Below are 17,886 nucleotides of genomic sequence, written 5' to 3' on the forward strand. Positions count from 1 at the left end.
GGAAAAAGACTCAGACATTTGTCTTCTCATGCAAACTGCAGCCAGCCTCCACAAGGACAAATTCAGGCTTCTGAAAATACAAAACTTCATAACTGCTCATGACTATTTACCGCAACATCATCTAGTATGTTACAAAATATCTGTTGGTCTTTTAATTTAAAACAATGCCCAAAATATAAGCTGATGGGTCACTCCCCCTGCAACGAGTTCCTGTGAAATGAACTGAATTTCTTGTTGTTCATAAACTAATACTGCTGTACTATTTTAATAACAAAACATTGATAATTAAGGCTAAGTTTATAATTTGGACATTAAATCACTATTTGCAAAAAAATTCTTGTTTTATCCAGTATTCACAGAAAGTGTTTAGCAGATTTAGAGTTTAAGTAAACAAAGGAGTCCCTGCAACTGGAGTTACTGACCCTGCTGGCCATTAAAAAGTGTGATGCACACAGATCTGCTTTTCACATTTTCTGGTTAAAAGGGAAAATCAATCAAAAGAAAAGGAGCTTAAAGGGAAAGGAGCTTAAACAGCTTGTTTCAGACTGACCTTCAGACCTGTGGGGGCTACACTAAGGTTTAAGATAAATAAGGATCATTTTTTAAAAGTGAATCATGCAAAACTATTCTAGTCCAAGAATAAAAATATAGAGTTAGAAATAATCACAGTAGTTCCCCTTTAATAAAATCTGAACTTTCACTACATTTTGTCCTTACCAGCCACCATTGAAGTGCATCAGAGTCCAAATTATTGCCGGTGTCTTTGAGGATGGGCTGCTGTTTAGCGTCGTAGCGCTGGCTGAACCATTCAGACCCATTGTTGTCTGAAATACAGGCATCGGAGCAGCCACACAGCCTGAAAGAGTACAGCACACAGGTCTCAGACCAGGGTATTAGGGGATATGCAGGGTTACAAGTGTTACATGTCATACTTAGCGTTTTTCATATGCTGCTCCTGAATCACCATCTCGTCCTCCTCCTCGTCATTTTCTTCCTCGTCATTCTCTTCCTCATCATTCTCTTCCTCAACCATCTCTTCCTCAGTGGGACCAAGGGGAATCTGTTCAGGTTTCAGGTAAGGAGGTGCCTGACCTGAAATTGGGCCTGTGAAATCAGCTGCTAGAAATAGAAACGAAGAAGTTCAGGCCATGTGGACCAATACTTAAAAACTACAACAACAACAACAACAAAAAAACCCCATTAATTTCTCACATCCGCTCTTCACCTGTCATCCTGCCACTGGGTGCACTTTGGCCTCTGGGCGGAGCTGCAGGCTGAAACAGGAAATACCTCCTCTGAATGCTCTGGCTGGCAATCATGAGGAAGAGGATGGCAGTGATCACCAAGGCAACACAAGCCTTCCTCCTAACAATCATCTCTGCACTATGGGTGTTCAGCAGCAAGGAGGAAGGGCGTGTTCTTGAGCTGTCCGTTGACCAGCTATGTCAGCATAGTGGGAATGTATCACCTGCTGTCATCTGGACATTTTCCTTTGTTTTGTCACGTCACCACTCAGCTTTTCCTCCATCAAGGCTGAGACCGGTGTTGCTTTCTGATTGGTAGATACAAGATCTGTGACAGAAAGACACAGTGAATATTGCATCATTAATAATAAACTAAATATGTGAAACCTGTATTTTTCTTGGTTCATTCTTTGCATTACAACTCAGCAGTGTTTAAATCCCTTAAAAACCACTGCAGAACTCATTAAAGATTACATAAAAAACGGATACTGACAAATCAGCCACTGGCAATCACACTCTCTGTGGCCCAGTATCAATCCATATTCAGATCATTTGAAAAATCTTAAGTAAACAAATCGCAGTGCATTTCTGTTTATTCATAAAAAGCCAAATATAGATAAAAATCATAAAACCACAGAGATATCTGGAAACTGATCTGTGACAACCTTGACGTAAAAAAAAAAAAAGCATTCAGCTGCTCTCCAGTGTTTTCCCTCACTCTGATGAGAGAGTTATGCTAATTCTTGTTTTGCTCCACTGCCATGGTGAACTCAGTGTAAGCGCCTCGTAAACAAATTCTCCACCTGCCTCACCTGACAATTTACTAAGGGGAAAGCTGCTGCCAAGAGGAACCCACATAATTTCCCTTGGGATTATAATGGCCTGTATTTGTATAGCGCTTTACTAGTCACTAAGGACCCCAAAGTGCAGTAATCCACCCATTCACACACTGGTGATGGCAAGCTACCTTGTTGCCACAGCCACCCTGGGGCGCACTGACAGAGGCGAGGCTGCCGGACACTGGCGCCACCGGGCCCTCTGGCCTATTCTGATTCTGAACTACCCACTAGTGTTACAGCCCAAGACAGCGAAGTACATCACCGATAGGAGAAGTTCCTCTCTGAACGACAAACAAGAGCAACACGACCAGTTAGCTAGTCGGGAGGTCGTTGGTAGCTCACTCCCCCCACCCCCCAGCCAGACCGACGAAAATGTAGTTTTGATGTCATCACTGATGCTGACAAAGGGGAAGGCTGAGTTTCAGCCACAGGCGCAGCGCCCCACTCTCTTAAAAGACAAATACATTTTTTTTCCCTGAATGGAGTCATCCTCTTACTCCCCTCTCCTCCTGCAGGAATGTATCCGTGCACACAGAACTCAGTCTATGAATCCCAATCAGATCTGGATTCAGTACAGCTTCTCCTGTTTCATCTCTCAATGTAAATCTCCCTCTCGCTGTGTGTGTGCACGAACACACTCAGTCTGACCTGTCAGCTAACCTGTGTCAGCGTGAGTCTTAACTACTTTTCATGTACCTGAGCTATCACACCTTTTTATACAGTATCCGTCTGACCTGGTTTAACGCACATGTGCACTTTACAACCATTACTTCCCCTTTTCTCATTTGATAAGTGCGATATGTAAAATTTTTCCAACCGACATTCGTTAGTCCAGTAAATGAAGATCAAGATGACGATATATTGTCTCAGGTGACTTTGTGATGGGCGGAGCAATGTAATCATGCATGGACTGATTTGCACGTTTAGAATCTATCAGTTTTTGTTTAAAAAAAAAAAAAAAAAAAAAGGTTAGTGAAACTGAAAAAACTAGTTACACCTGTCATAGCCTTTTCAGAACAAGATCAGACAAGTCAGCCACATTAGGACTGATTATCAACTATGATAATTTTCTCTTAAAGTCATCCACACCAGGTGAGAAGAGTAGCATTCAAAGGACAAAGATTTTTTACACAGAGGTGACTTCCTGCACATGCACATGACTGCACAGAGCTTAAGGCCTCTTGCATTTGTCGAAGAAGGAGAAAAAGGTAAAAGGAGAAGGAGACAAAACTGTAATCAAAGAAAGTGTTTTTCCCCCCACAAAGTATTTTCAAACTCTTGCAACATCTTCCTCTGTAATATATGAATCTCTGAGCTTCTGTAGTGAAGTATCATTAAAATGGTTGTAAAAAGCAACACAGTTGAACACTTGTGCCCTCAACCCCGTGGCTGCAGTACAAAGCACCAGGTTAAAAAATCAAGAGGTGATGATTGATGCGGTTTGCCAGGCAGTGCACAGCGAGTATAATGGGGCCGTAACTGTATGCCAAGTTGGACTGTCCAAACGTGCTCCAGTACAAAGAGCTTTTAACACAGAGGCAGCTCAGAGCGGATATTATGATTGGCCCTGAAATTCCACACAGGAGGCAGCACACGGATCAACGTGTCTCCACCCTGAGAATCAGGAAACACATAAAAATTCAAACATTTTTGTGAACAACAGGGGGGAAAAGTTAATTCAAGCATAGTGGTCACAGCAGTAAAAAGTCTGGTATATATTAATAAATTTTTCCAATATGCATTGCCCATACATTGGCTTGTCTTTGATGGCCTCCTGTTAAGTCTGTTGAATTTAAAATATTTCCTCACACATACAAAGTCTTGAATAATCAGGCCCCATTTTACCCTAATCCTTTAAAGCAAAGTGCATCAGCCAGCCTGAGACTTCTACATCACTGTTTTGTAGAAACTGCATGCTAATTTTTTAAGTAAAAAAAAAGAAGAAGTGTGATGTAGCAAATTTGATACAAAATATAACTCATACATGCAAATATTTTATTTTCTTTTATTATTTTTGAATTTACTTTTGATCAGGAGGTTTACTAAACAATCCATTTCCATTTTCATGTTATTAGCTTAACCTGTAAGTACCTTATTTTTCCAAAAGAGCACTTGACTCTAAGATTAGGAACCACAAGTAAGTCTGCAGAGTCTGTAAAAGCAGAAGTTGAAAAGATCAGATATCTCTCAGAAATGTCCTCCCGTTTTCTCTCCCGATGATGATGATGGACACAGACACACATTAATTTCAAAGCATGGAGAAGTCCTGGTATGACCTTGCGTCCATGTGTCCGTGCAAGCCAAAAACCACATCTGTTTTACAACTGCCAGTTATATGTAGAGATCCGGGATAAAATTAAAGCAAGGCAGATTTAATTAATTATGGTGCTCATAACAATATAAATGTGTGTGTATAGCTGGTAAAGAGACCTAAAAGTGACCTAGACTGGCAAGCTATCACTGATCGCTTTGACCATGGTCGATCTCCAAAGTCATCATCTACTTCCACAGACCTATGGAGAGGTGACACATTGTTGTTATTGTTGGACAACATCTCCCACCCCATGCAGGAGACTCTGACAACACTGAGCAGCTCCTTCAGTGGCAGGCTGCGGCACCCACAATGTGGGCGGCAGGTCTTTCCTTCCAACTGCTGTCAGACTCCACAACAAAGACTGGAAATTACCACACACATGCAGGCGGAAACACACATAACCAATAAACCATGGTAGCCTTCGCTAGTATCGCTTATGTGGACTGTAATCTTTCTGACAATTTTGACATATTATTTTACTCTATTTTATTTACATTCTATTGTTTTTCTTAATTTTTGCTGCTCTTAACTTTGTACTGTCCACTTTCTGCCACGACCAACTAAATAATAGAGATTTATCTTATCTTATATGCATAAAAAGAGACTGAATAACTTAACTGTAACACCAACATGCAGCAGTATATTAATTACTAACCTCGTATTGTGGATGGATTGTCTCAGTATTTCTCCTGACTGAAGTTTGGTCCTTTTTACATCAACCCGACATGTGATTGTCCCTAAACATCGAGAACCCTTGCGTTAGCGTTCATCCTCCAGCTTCACTGTGCTAATGTGTTTATATTATGCTAACCATAGCTGTGTAGCTAGCCACCACATAAGCACATTATTATATACCAGCTAGTCCAACTTCAGTAACCCTACAAATGTCACTGCTGTTTAATTTTCCTGTCTTCATTTATGTCGGAAGTGATGGCAGAGCTGTATGTTTGAATTTTTCTGAGATCCCTCAATCAGAACATGGTGTACTATTTAACCTTAAAAAAAAATTTTTTTTGGTGGGGGGGAAGACTTCCCGCATACCACAGTTTGAGAACCACTGTATTAACACATAGTGAGTGAAAAAGGTGACTGAAGAAGAAATACTCAATGCATCATGGGAATCCCACAGCAGGCTACACCTATTGCAGCATAACTAAAGGGAGAATTCAGGGTCACCTGATCCAGCCGTAACCATATGCTTTAGTATAGTATAATGTAAAAAGAATTGGTCCTAGCACCAAATCCTGTCCAAGTCCATAATTAACCTTCCCAGTGCAGGTATGTGTGTGCGCGTGTCTCACCCTGCCATAAATGGTATCAGCAATTGTCAGTTTTACAGAAGGAAGATCAGACTATGAAGTTGTATGTGGAAACTGTATATAGGTGTTTGCCAACCCCAAAGTCATAACAGTTAAGAAAAGCTCTGAGCTAGAGCTGGGCGATATGACCCAAAATTCATATCTCGATATTTTTTAGCTGGATGGCGATATAAGATATATATCTCGATATTTTTTTAAAGCCATAAAGTAAGAACAAAAAGAGAGTTCTTAGTCAAAGCTGTGTCACAGATGTCACACAGGCACTTTTATTAACAATACAGCATAGATGTACATGAAAAAAAACTACTCAAAAATAAATTATGAGCATTTATTAAATAATGATGCTCTATAAATAAAAGAAAACTATGTTGTTTTGTGCATAACAAAGAGCTCACAATTGTGCAGTCAAAATGTAAACTATGTTATTATGCTCAGCGTCTTTTAGACAGATTTCACAGCTGCTCTGTTCCCAACTTCTACAGCGTGACTGACAGCCTGGAGTTTGAAATCCGCTTCGTAACCATGTCTCTGAACAGGTGCCATTTATGGTCCTTATACACACACAATACGGTAATATTACGTTGACGCACAGTATGTATCACTCCGCGAGGCTCCTCGGTAGCCGTAATGCTCCGACAATCCATCAAGCGGTGCAGCTCCGTAGCTTACCAAAGTCGAACTAAAACATTTTTTGACAGATTGCTGAGCGCTGTGTATCACATAAAATCGGTTCGCGGTCATCAAGCACAACCAGAATTCATACAAAAGGCGCGCAGTCAACTTTTGAGAAAATGAAAGGATTTCAGGCCGTGCATGGCGTTAGCGTGGCTAGCTCGTTAGCGTGGTTAGCTTGTTAACACGTTGACGCCGTCCAGCCCCACGCACGGGGCGATGCACAGTAACTCGTTAACGGAGATTTGCCGTGTCCATCTTGTCGCTGCCTGCAGGTGAAGCGATGGGGGAGGAGGGGGAGTTGTGTTCAGTGAAGGAGAGGCGAGGTCGAGTAACGTTGCATAAAGACAAAAGTGGACGAAAGAGAGGCAAACTTGCGGCTCCGCAACTATAATTATAATGTAACATAGACTATATCGATATAAAGGATATTGTCACATCTTATATCTCATATAAAAATATATCGATATTTTTAAAAAACAACAATTAAAACAACAAACGGCTGCGCGCGCTCGGAGTGCACCAGTGAAGACAATGCATTCATCATCGCAGAGCATGCCGTGAGGAACACCTTCAGGAGGGTGAACACCAGGAAGGCAGCAGGACCAAATGCAATTCCTGGCCGGGTCCTGAGAGCCTGTGCTGGCCAGCTAGCACCGGTGTTCACAGAGATCTTCAACCTTTCCCTGGCCCAAGCAGTGGTTCCCACGTGCTTCAAACAGTCCATTATTGTTCCTGTTCCAAAGAAACAACAGCCCGCTTGCCACAATGACTACCGTCCAGTAGCACTGACTTCAATCGTGATGAAGTGTTTTGAAAGACTGATGAGAGATCACATCACTTCTTCACTTCCTGCCACCATCGACTCACTTCAGTTTGCTTACCAGACTAATCGTTCCACAGACGATGCCACCATATCTCACCTGCTCCACACATCTCTGAGTCACCTGGACACTGGCAGAGGGAATTATGTTGGGATGCTGTTCGTGGACTACAGTTCAGCATTCAACACAATAATTCCCTCTAAGCTTTTCACCAAGTTGACGGATCTAGGACTCAGCTCATCACTGTGTCAGTGGATCGTCAACTTCCTCACAGACAGACCCCAATCAGTGAGGGTGGGAAAACAAGTCTCCCCCTCCATCTCACTCAGCACTGGAGTGCCTCAGGGCTGTGTTCTAAGCCCCCTGCTGTACTCGCTGTACACTTATGACTGTGTAGCCACATCAGACACCACCTCCATTGTCAAGTTTGCTGACGACACTGTTGTTGTAGGCCTGATCTCCGACAACATCGAGATGGCCTACCTGGAGGAGATTAGGAACCTGGAGACCTGGTGCCAGGAGAATAACCTCCTCCTAAACATCAGCAAGACTAAGGAGCTGATCGTGGACTTCACTACAAAGCAGGGGAGGAATTACAAACCCCTCATCATCAGTGGCACGCCAGTGGAGAGAGTGGACAGTTTCCGATACCTGGGTGTCCACATCACTCAGGACCTGTCATGGTCCTGTCACATCAACACCCTGGTTAAGAAAGCCCGTCAGTGTCTTTTCTTCCTCAGAAGACTTAGAGACTTCCATCTGCCACTGAAGGTGCTCAAGAACTTTTACTCCTGCACCATCGAGAGCATCCTGATGGGAAACATCTGCACCTGGTTTGGGAACAGCACCAAGCAGGACAGACGAGATCTGCAAAGAGTGGTGCGCTCGGCCGAACGCATCATTCAATCAGAGCTCCCTGACCTGCTGTCCATCTACACCAGGGGTGTCGAACTCCAGGCCTCGAGGGCCGGTGTCCTGCAGGTTTTAGATCTCACCCTGGGTCAACACACCTGAATCAAATGATTGGTTTGTTACCAGGCCTCTGGAGAACTTCAAGACATGTTGAGGAGGTAATTTAGCCATTTAAATCAGCTGTGTTGGATCAAGGACACATCTAAAACCTGCAGGACACCGGCCCTCGAGGCCTGGAGTTCGACACCTGTGATCTACACCAAGCGGTGCAAGTCCAAAGCTAGGAAGATTATGATGGACCTCTCCCATCCCAACAATGGACTTTTCTCACTGTTGAGGTCTGGGAAGCGCTTCCGCTCCCTTAAGGCCAAAACAGAGAGAATGAGGAGGAGCTTCTTCCCCCAGGCTATTCGGGCCCTGAACCAGGTGTAGGACTGGACTCTCCCACACACATCACATCACTATAAGACTGGACTCTCACACACATCACATTAACACACGCACCACCACACATTTCCTATAATTTATAATCTTTATAATCTCTTTCTGCTATTTGCACATTTTTTAGGCAAGGCAAGGCAAGTTTATTTATATAGCACAATTCAACAACAAGGTGATTCAAAGTGCTTTACAGAGACATTAAAAACAAAAACAAATAAAAAGCATGATTTAAATTTGATTAAATCAAGCAAACAAACAAACAAACAAAACAGTATATAAAATCAAATATCAAAACAGTAGATAAAATCAGAACAGTAGATAAAATCAGTAGTTAAAAAGTAGGTTTTGAAATTTAAACTTAAGTGTGGATTTGGTGCTTTATTCAAATGCAGCTGAGAATAGGTGAGTCTTCAACCTGGATTTAAATAAACTGAGTGTTTCAGCTGATCTGAGGCTTTCTGGGAGTTTGTTCCAGATATAAGGAGCATAAAAGCTGAATGCAGCTTCTCCGTGTCTGGTTCTGACACTGGGGACTGATAACAGACCGGATCCAGATGACCTGAGGGATCTGGAAGGTTCATACTGGGTCAGGAGGTCACTGATGTATTTTGGCCCTAAACCATTCAGAGCTTTATAGACCAGCATCAGAACTTTAAAGTCTATCCTCTGACGGACAGGCAGCCAGTGTAAAGACCTCAGAGCTGGACTGATGTGGTCCACTTTTTTGGTCTTAGTGAGGACTCTAGCAGCAGAGTTCTGAATGAGCTGTAGTTGTCCGACTGATTTTTTAGGTAGACCTGTAAAGATGCTGTTACAGTAATCAAGCCTACTAAAGATGAATGCATGGACTAGTTTTTCCAGGTCCTGTTGAGACTGTAAATTTCTAAGTTAATTTGTAAATTTTGTAGTAACCTGTAAATTATAAATACTGTAAAACTTTTTTCTGTCATTTAATGGTCGGGCATTGTACAGCTACAAGCATTTCACCCCTATGTCATACTGTGTATGGTTGTGTGTGTGTGACAAATAAAATTTGAATTTGAATTTGAATTTGATATATCGCCCAGCTCTACTCTGAGCGCAATTTATGGTCATTCAAATGTATCCGACCGCTTTTCCATTTGGACAGTGAGCAGAGAGGGGTTTTCAATGCAGACAGGCTCATATGCAGTCCTCCAAAAACAACTGCACTTCGCTGGAAGCAGATGACGTTGATTAGAATAATCTCCCAACTGATATTTGCATGTCTAAGGCTACCTTCACACTGCAGGCGAAAGCGCATCAAATCCGATTTTTTTGACCCTATGCGACCCATATCCGATCACGGTATGACAGTGTGAACGGCACAAATCCGATACTTCACTTTCGTATGTGGTACTGAATCCGATACATATCCAGTGTTTTAGAAAGCGACTGCTGTGTGAACGGTCATGTCGCATTAAATCCGTCTTTTACGTCACTGACACAAGACAGACGCCAATTATCAGCGCCGGAGAAGCGCCCGAGAAGACATCGCGAACGATTCCTGGCCATCCGGTGAAACTGTTGGGAAGACCACGTTGGAGAAACGTGAACATTTTATTTGTACTGTATAATCTGCAGATTCTGACAGAAATCTGCAACTATCCTTTGAAGCACCGCTCCTCTAAAACAGCAATAGGGATCATTATTAGGTTATCTACATTATTATGTAAATAACAAAATAACTTAAAGCAAAAATTGTGAAACATAAAGTCCGAAGTCTTTATATTAGGGGCAATCAGTCAAACAATATTGTTTGCTCTGGGTCTAAACAGAGGGAGTTGTGTGTGACGTCTTCTTCTGCACATGCGGGCCGCTTTGAGCGTTCACACTAGAGCGCGTTTGCTGTCGCATTTTATTTGTAGTGTGAACAAGCAGACAAAAAAAATCGGATTTGATCAAAAAATCGGAATTGAGCATTAAGACCTGCAGTGTGAACCTAGCCTAAGTCTATCCAATCATTCAAATTGCGCCTAAAAACTGAAGGCTTTTGAATCAAACTAGTTTGACTTTCATCCAGTTTGCACTGAACTATGCAAATGTGTTGTTTATTCCCCGTTTGCTTGTTATGCTTTGTCCCGAATTTTATCTGTCTTGCGGTCGACTGTGAAGCACTTTTATGATCATTGGTCTTTTAAAATGTGCTATAGAAACAAGCTTTGATTTGATTTGACGTATGCATCTGCTGAATGCCTATCGGTTGACAAATGAGACAAAATAGAGAAAGGAGCAACAGCAAAGTTGGTCCAGGAATGGGAGAAGAAAACAAACTTTAAAGGGAAAAAACAAAACAGAACAAAAAGCGAGATAGTAGCTGCAGTCGACACTTTTCGTTGTTTCTGGACCAACAACAGCACAAGCAAGAGTGACCCACAGACCACTTGTACCATACCTCCATCTGCAGATAGATGGGGCATCCTTGGACTTCCAGTAGGCTGCAAACACCCTCTTCCCTTCTGAACCATAAATTTGAATTTAGACATTCATCTCTAAAAAGTGTAAACAAAACATTCAGAGTCATTACTGTGGACAAATGAACTTAACAGTGTTTACTTTTGAAGTCAGCCTTTTATTTTCTACCATTCCAATTAGACCTGAGAGATCATAAAAATCACATTTACCACAAAGTTATGAGGACTGTGTTGTTGAAGAATGCATGAGTACCATAAACTTTTGTTAACACGTAAAATGAAACGAGCACAAAATAAGCTGTGCTCGGTTTGACATCATATGAACTTTGTACTGTGGAGTCAACAACAAGACTTTCATGCCTGATCCAGCTGCATCTGACAATTTTATTAATGCTGAACAAACAGTTCAGTGCTTTTAAATGAATATTTTTTTTAACAAAAGAATGCCTCAGAGGTTTTTAAACAATGGACACCAACATTCATTTCCTCTTCTGCTGGGTTCATGCCTGAAGTCTTTCAAACCTGTTCAGAAATCCTGTTTCCCTTATTAACGAAATAGGAAACATCCATTTAAGGCAATGTAAATGCCCCAGAGCTGAGAGTTGAAAAGACAGTGGAGGGTCTGGATGTTGTTCAGGGATTTCAGGATGGGGAGGGTTAGATGAGCATACAGATAATTTCCTGTCCCAAGAACACATTGCAACAACAGGACTTCCTATCTTGCTTACTCTCCTTCTCTGATCTCTGACACTTCTGTTGACAAGTCCCTTTCGCGCTTATTAAATCCCAATATGCAGCACCAAAGGTCTCTTCAGCTGATGTGTAAAAACGTCTAGGCAACTGAGGACGTTCACTTTAACTGGGTTATAGTGGAGACTAAAGCTCCATGTTGATAACACAAATTAGTCAGCTGACAAAGCAACAGCTGCTTGCTTTCTCAAATGTCTGTAAAAGGAACAAGGCCTTGTCGAGACCCATGCCAAAGTAAGTACAGTCTACTTGATGTGATCAGACCGGGTCCTCTGATGTAATAAACTCTTTGGCCCACAAAGGTTTCATTACATTTGCAGTAATGAGCTCAGCTGTTACAGACTCTGGGAATATGTGAGACCGTCAATGTTACATTTTAGAGGGGAAAAAGCAAAACTACAAACACTTGTTTGTAGTTGCAAATTTAAGTGAAAAGCTTGCACTCTTGAGCCCTGGACACAGCAGCTGTTGCCTTTCCCACTGTCTTTCACACCCCCTCTCTTTTATATTCTTGTTGAAACTGCAGAGCCTCGTATGCTTCCTCTGATGTAAAAAGCAAGGTGAAAATACTAAGAAGAAAAATTGTCAAATTAAGAATTACCTGTCTTATTTTCTGATTTACCCGTTTTGTTTGTTTGGTATTATTGATAATTTCTGCTTTTCTTTATAAACTGTTTTTATTTTTTGGATGATTTCATGTATTGTCGGTTTCTTCATGTGATACAGCTAAATAAACTGGTTCACGTAAATACAAAACTGTTGACCAATAGTCTACTAATCCCTGACAGATAAGATAATCAACAGTCCAAAGTTTTGTTTAACCCTCCGGTGTTCCTGTATTTACACACAAACTGTTTCAGGAGATACATTTTGTTTTAATCCACATACCAACTCAGTGCCGCTTTAATAATATGTTTACCATGAATTTACATTGATAAGGTTAGAATGACTTTTAATTAGGGCAGGGCAATATGGCCTAAAATATTTATCACGATATATATTTGAACATTTGTGATAACGATATAACTGACGATATAATTGACGCAAGACAAAATACTTTACAACTCCACAGCTTTATTAGTGCAAAAAAAAGTGATATGGTCCAGCCCTACTTTTAATGCCATTATTGATTCATTTTAAAGGTCTAATTGTTTCTTGTTGGTCTCATTGACTCCTGATCAATGTGTAGACTCCCATCTAAAATAAATATTGAGCACCTTGTTGATGCAAACTGTTCTTTCACAAAGGAAGTAAATGCTGAGCACAATCCTTTGTTAGATACCAGAACTGTAGGAATATTTAAGTTGCCTTAAGCATAACAGAGACAGTACTTAATTTCTGCCATTTTCAGAAGTATTGCTGACCTGAAATAGGAAAGAAAGTGTGTCAAGCTCTTAAAAGTTTATGAAGGCAAAAGCCACATGTGCGTTTTTGAGCCTTTGAGAGGACAGTGATATAAAATAAATTCCTTAGGTCCAAGTCTGAACCCTTAAACATCTCTTTGAAGAAGGAAGGATCAGCTAAGATGTCCTAAAATTGCACTTGGTACAATCCTTGTGAATTACACACTACACCAACAGTCAGAAACACATTCCCTAGTCTTTCATAAAGCACGCCAATTCCAAATTTAAAACCTTGTATTTATCTTCAAACGGTCCCTACTGAGGAAAAAAACATTCTGACTTTCAGAAACGTAACTTACAGCGGTTCTCACAAAGACAGACGATCGACTATACACACAGTAATACAGCACAGGAAGAAGAGAGGGGAAAAAAGCTTGCCCTCATATCCGGTACAGAAAGCCTTGACTCACAGACATGATTTTTTTTTTTTTTTTTTTATCCTTATTACGTATTTTTACTGAACCTAAACGTGTCATTGTCCTGTTTCTCTAGAAAGTGGCTCTCCTTGTAGTCTGAAAGTCCACTTTATAAGACAACATCTATTCAGCATTAAGTATTGCCACACAAAAATCCTGTGACTAACATCTGAATGTTTGGTGGGGAAATGAAAATGGATTCAGGCAAATGAGCAGACAGTGAGTCTGTAAAAACTCATCTCTGTAGTTCAGATTTAGTCAGGCCTCTATAATTACTTTAGCTCCAACCCAGTCTAAAAAGGAAAAAAAAAAAATCCCACACCAAATGACCACACAACCTGCTCCACTGACTATCATTACATTACATTTAAGTGTACCATTTCAGTTGTCACATAAACATAAATATCACAGACAGTCCCAAACATAATTACACGGGAGTTTTACTGGCCTGGCACACCTATGATCAAAGTGGGCTGTAGTTGGCCCTCGATATAAAATGAACCACAATTCTCTCACTTGTTTGAAGTTTTGAACATAAAGCACTGAATTTTTTTGTTCTACCATTCAACTATAAACAAGACAAAGAGAGCAATAATAGCTGGGACTGTAAAATTAAGTACAAGACAGCCAGTATCATAGACATGGCCATCTGTCTGCGCCCTTCTTCTGTAAATCAACAGCTAGTTTACATGAACACATGATCAGTTATGGTCCTCTGTCAGGTAAAATATTATGACTGTATGGAACACAGTGACCTTGACAGAAATATATTCTGAGCCTGGTCAGTTTAAAATAATTCATGGGAGTCTTGATGCGTTTGTCCATTCACCCTCCGATTGCTTGTTTTTCTTCTTCTTTCTTCTTCTTTCCTTTCTTCTTCTGGTCTCTCTCCCGTCAGCACTGGCCTTTCCCTTCAGTTACTCTTTGTAGTGTTGTTTAATTATTATTTAATTTAGAAATTACTGGAAGATTTTTTTTCTGTATACTGACATTAACTTAGAAGAGAAGCCTGAATCACGGCTGGTTCCAGGGCTTTTCCCTCTTTTGTTTGATTTTGCCATGGCTCCCATCTCCCTTATTTGTGTTTAAGTGTCTTGGGTTCCTTTGATCCATGAATTTAGAGACCACAACAAAAGGTACATAATGAAGCCACAAATACTAATTGCCAAAGACGTGCAGGGCAACTGAAAAAAGGGATGCATCAGACATCATACAGACTCCGGTAGCTGGGCTGGGCATCTCTGACACTCTGCTGATCTAATTTAATTAAATGTAATTTAGGGTTATTATATGTACATTCACCTTGCATAGGCTGAGCCCGCTGCATTCCAAGAATTAGAGCAAACACAGCGACAACAAAGAGTCAGCAGTCCAGGGACATTTTACACCAGCACGCCAAGGTCTGTTTATTTGTTTGTCATAGTTCATGACCCAATTGTGATGAGGCAAACAAACACTGGTCTAGTGAGCTGATGAGGAGGCACATCGCCCTAAAACTGACTAGAAAACTTCTATTGATCTCACAGTTTCATGATGAGATGTCAACAACAACTAAGTTATTAACTGCTATCACAGCGATACTGCAATACATAATATTGACAGCCAGGGGAAGATTACAAAAATATTATATTTAGCACAGTTGCTCTGTTGTGTGTGTTTTGCTGTAATGCTAAATGTCCTGAGGATTCATAATTAGATATTTGTTGATAAGGTGTCACAGATAAAACTGCTGATTGTTTCCAGGATATCAACAGGAAACAGGCAATGCTCTAATGGAGGAGTGCTACACACAGACAATCGGAGGCTACTAGCAGACCAATATTACAGAGATAATAACAACCTGGAGTCGAAACAGGCCACACTGTCAACAGCACAAATATTACAGCAGCTTCTCTATATAAACACTCGGTCTTTTACCAGTAACAGTAAAGTTGAACTCTACATTAAGGCAAAAATACACCAAGAAAACCTCAACACATAATATAATATTGTTAAAGCACTAGCAGACAACAGGCCAACTCCACTCCAAGAACACATTAAATGCACACAGAGCAGCCGAGCACCACCAGCTGTAATCTATAAAGACTCTCGGTAAGATAACTACAGACTAGCGATACACTGAAGTTAGATGTGGGAGGAAAAGAACACAGTAGAGTGCAGCTACGTGTAAATACACCAAACTGAGCGCAGCATGACTGAGAAGTACTATTAAATATACATTTTATGTATGCATGCCCAATATTTCTCCTTAACTTCCTATTCAAGGAAGTTCTTTTTTCGATAGTGCGCTGCACAACACGCTTTTACATCCTTTGCTCTGTGCTTACCAGTATTTATCATCAGGCTTGTAAATAAGGGTGCTGACATTATTACATTACTTTGCTTGACTAAGGAGTATAAAAGCTGGGTAACGTCTACAGTTTTTGATGATGCTTCTATGTGGAACCAATTGAAGGCTTTACTGGATGTCCCACACTATTACTGTTACCATATTGTTTGAGGGGGCGGCATTAAATGAACCCTCTGGTAAGATGTTCATTTCCTCATGAATGGATGGTTAGGCGGATAGTTTTCTGACAAGCTAATGAATATTACAGGAGTAATATGAGCGATAAGTAAAGTCTATGAGGCAAGCTACAACACACAGGATCACGGGACTTTAGACATACTGTAAACATTGATTAGGTAAAATATATTAAAAAGTACAATAAAAACAATACACACGACAATGAAACTGTCCTCACCTACCAGTACTATAATTTTAAAAGTCCTTTTAAACAGAAAAACTACAGCAATATTTCGGGAATACATGAAGCAGGCCATTAAAAATTATTTCTAAAGGTACATCAAATACTGCATAAAGGCATAGAAGATGACAAATGAGAATATTCTGAAGTCGCCACTAACACCACCATGAAAGCCGCTATAATTATGTAGGTCAAGCAAAAATAACCTAAAATATAATAGAGATGTGGATACAAAGGGCAGAGTAAAGTTCTAAACTAATTTTAAAGGAGTGCTGTGTAGTAAGTTGTGGTTCCTTCAAATTGGATATACAAAGAACTGCAACTGCATGTACCCCAGCAGCAGACGGGCAGCTACAAAAATAGAAAAGTAGAGACCTCAAGTCTGAAGGTATTTGTCCCCAATCGACCCCCAACGTTATCTGCCTCCTTCTAAAGTATCTCACGCTTTTTTCTTTCCTTTAAAAATCACAACACAAACAAGCAACCCACGTCAAGAGAAAAACAGCACAATCCGTAGTAAAACTGGCTTCAAAATGCGTTAAGTTTAGGTGGAAACTTTAAGAAGTTTCTAGCCCGAGTAACGAACACGCCGTCACACAGATTGGTCGGTACACGGGTTTAGACACAACGAGCCAGTAAACAGCCAGTAAAACCTCACAAAGCTCCGAGAAGAACAAACCGAAAACCACTTACATGAAAGAAAAGCAGCTGCAACAGACACCAGCTAGATTTTCTTCCCTTCTTTTAGAGGAGCAGCAGAGCTGAGGGCATGATGATGCAGAACAGAGACCCCACCTACCAGGAGGGGGAGGGGCCTGACGAATAAGGGGATTTTTTTTCTAAATAACATTTTTTTTTTCTTTCTAACGGTGCGGTTTTTTGGGTGTGTCTTTATGTTACAGGCATGTTGCAGTGTTGAGTATGTGGTCTTTAAAATTTTACAAAATGGCAGCAAAGACTTTACAGATTTATTTGGTTAGGCCTTCTCGGCTTTGTTGAGAAAAAGCAAGGAGATAAAATCCAACAATAGGTTCAAGTTTAGGTTCTTAGATCAGGTTTAATTTATGTTAATTAAACATAAGTTATGAGCTTATTTACGGTGGCCCTGAGAGGCCAAACGGACTGCAACTTCAGAAAACACCTGCAAAAAGAAAAATGCTGCAAAATGAAAAACGCTGCAAAAAGAAAAACGCTGCACTGCAACTTCAGAAAACACCTGCAAAAAGAAAAACGCTGTAAAAGAAAAACGCTGCAAAAAGAAAAATGCTGCAAAAGCACACAAAACACAACGGAAATAGGAAAAAACACAATGGAAAAGTTTCTGGGGAGACAATAACCCGACGGACCAGTTGCACGAACCAAAACATGCTAACAAGTGCGCTGGGACTGGGAGACACTTCAAAGAAGTGGAGGAGAGGTAAATGTGTTGTAATAATATGATTCTAATAATACTACAGATATCTGGAATATACATACATGTTTTGGTTCGTGCAACTGGTCTGTCGGGTTATTGTCTCCCCAGAAACATTTCCATTGTGTTTTTTCCTATTTCCGTTGTGTTTTGTGTGCTTTT

The 17,886-nt window shown here is 40.7% G+C and overlaps 1 protein-coding gene across 2 annotated transcripts in view; it reads right to left on the bottom strand.

Moving 5' to 3' along the window:
- Positions 1-17,108, bottom strand: part of st3gal8 (ST3 beta-galactoside alpha-2,3-sialyltransferase 8) — a 25,447-nt gene extending 8,339 nt beyond the window's left edge. The window contains exons 1-4 of one of the 2 annotated variants that reach the window (XM_031733229.2): positions 17,007-17,108; positions 1,226-1,572; positions 933-1,116; positions 718-856 (exon numbers count right to left, since the gene is read on the bottom strand). In XM_031733229.2, the coding sequence (XP_031589089.1) occupies positions 718-856; positions 933-1,116; positions 1,226-1,376 (474 nt within the window). In that variant the 5' untranslated portion in view covers positions 1,377-1,572; positions 17,007-17,108. Of the gene's footprint in view, positions 1-717; positions 857-932; positions 1,120-1,225; positions 1,573-17,006 lie in introns of both variants that reach the window. The other variant, XM_031733227.2, reaches the window with a different exon arrangement.
- Positions 17,109-17,886: the final 778 nt, after the last annotated feature.

This window comes from Oreochromis aureus, linkage group 5 (genome assembly GCF_013358895.1).
Source record: "Oreochromis aureus strain Israel breed Guangdong linkage group 5, ZZ_aureus, whole genome shotgun sequence".
Taxonomy (NCBI): domain Eukaryota; kingdom Metazoa; phylum Chordata; class Actinopteri; order Cichliformes; family Cichlidae; genus Oreochromis; species Oreochromis aureus.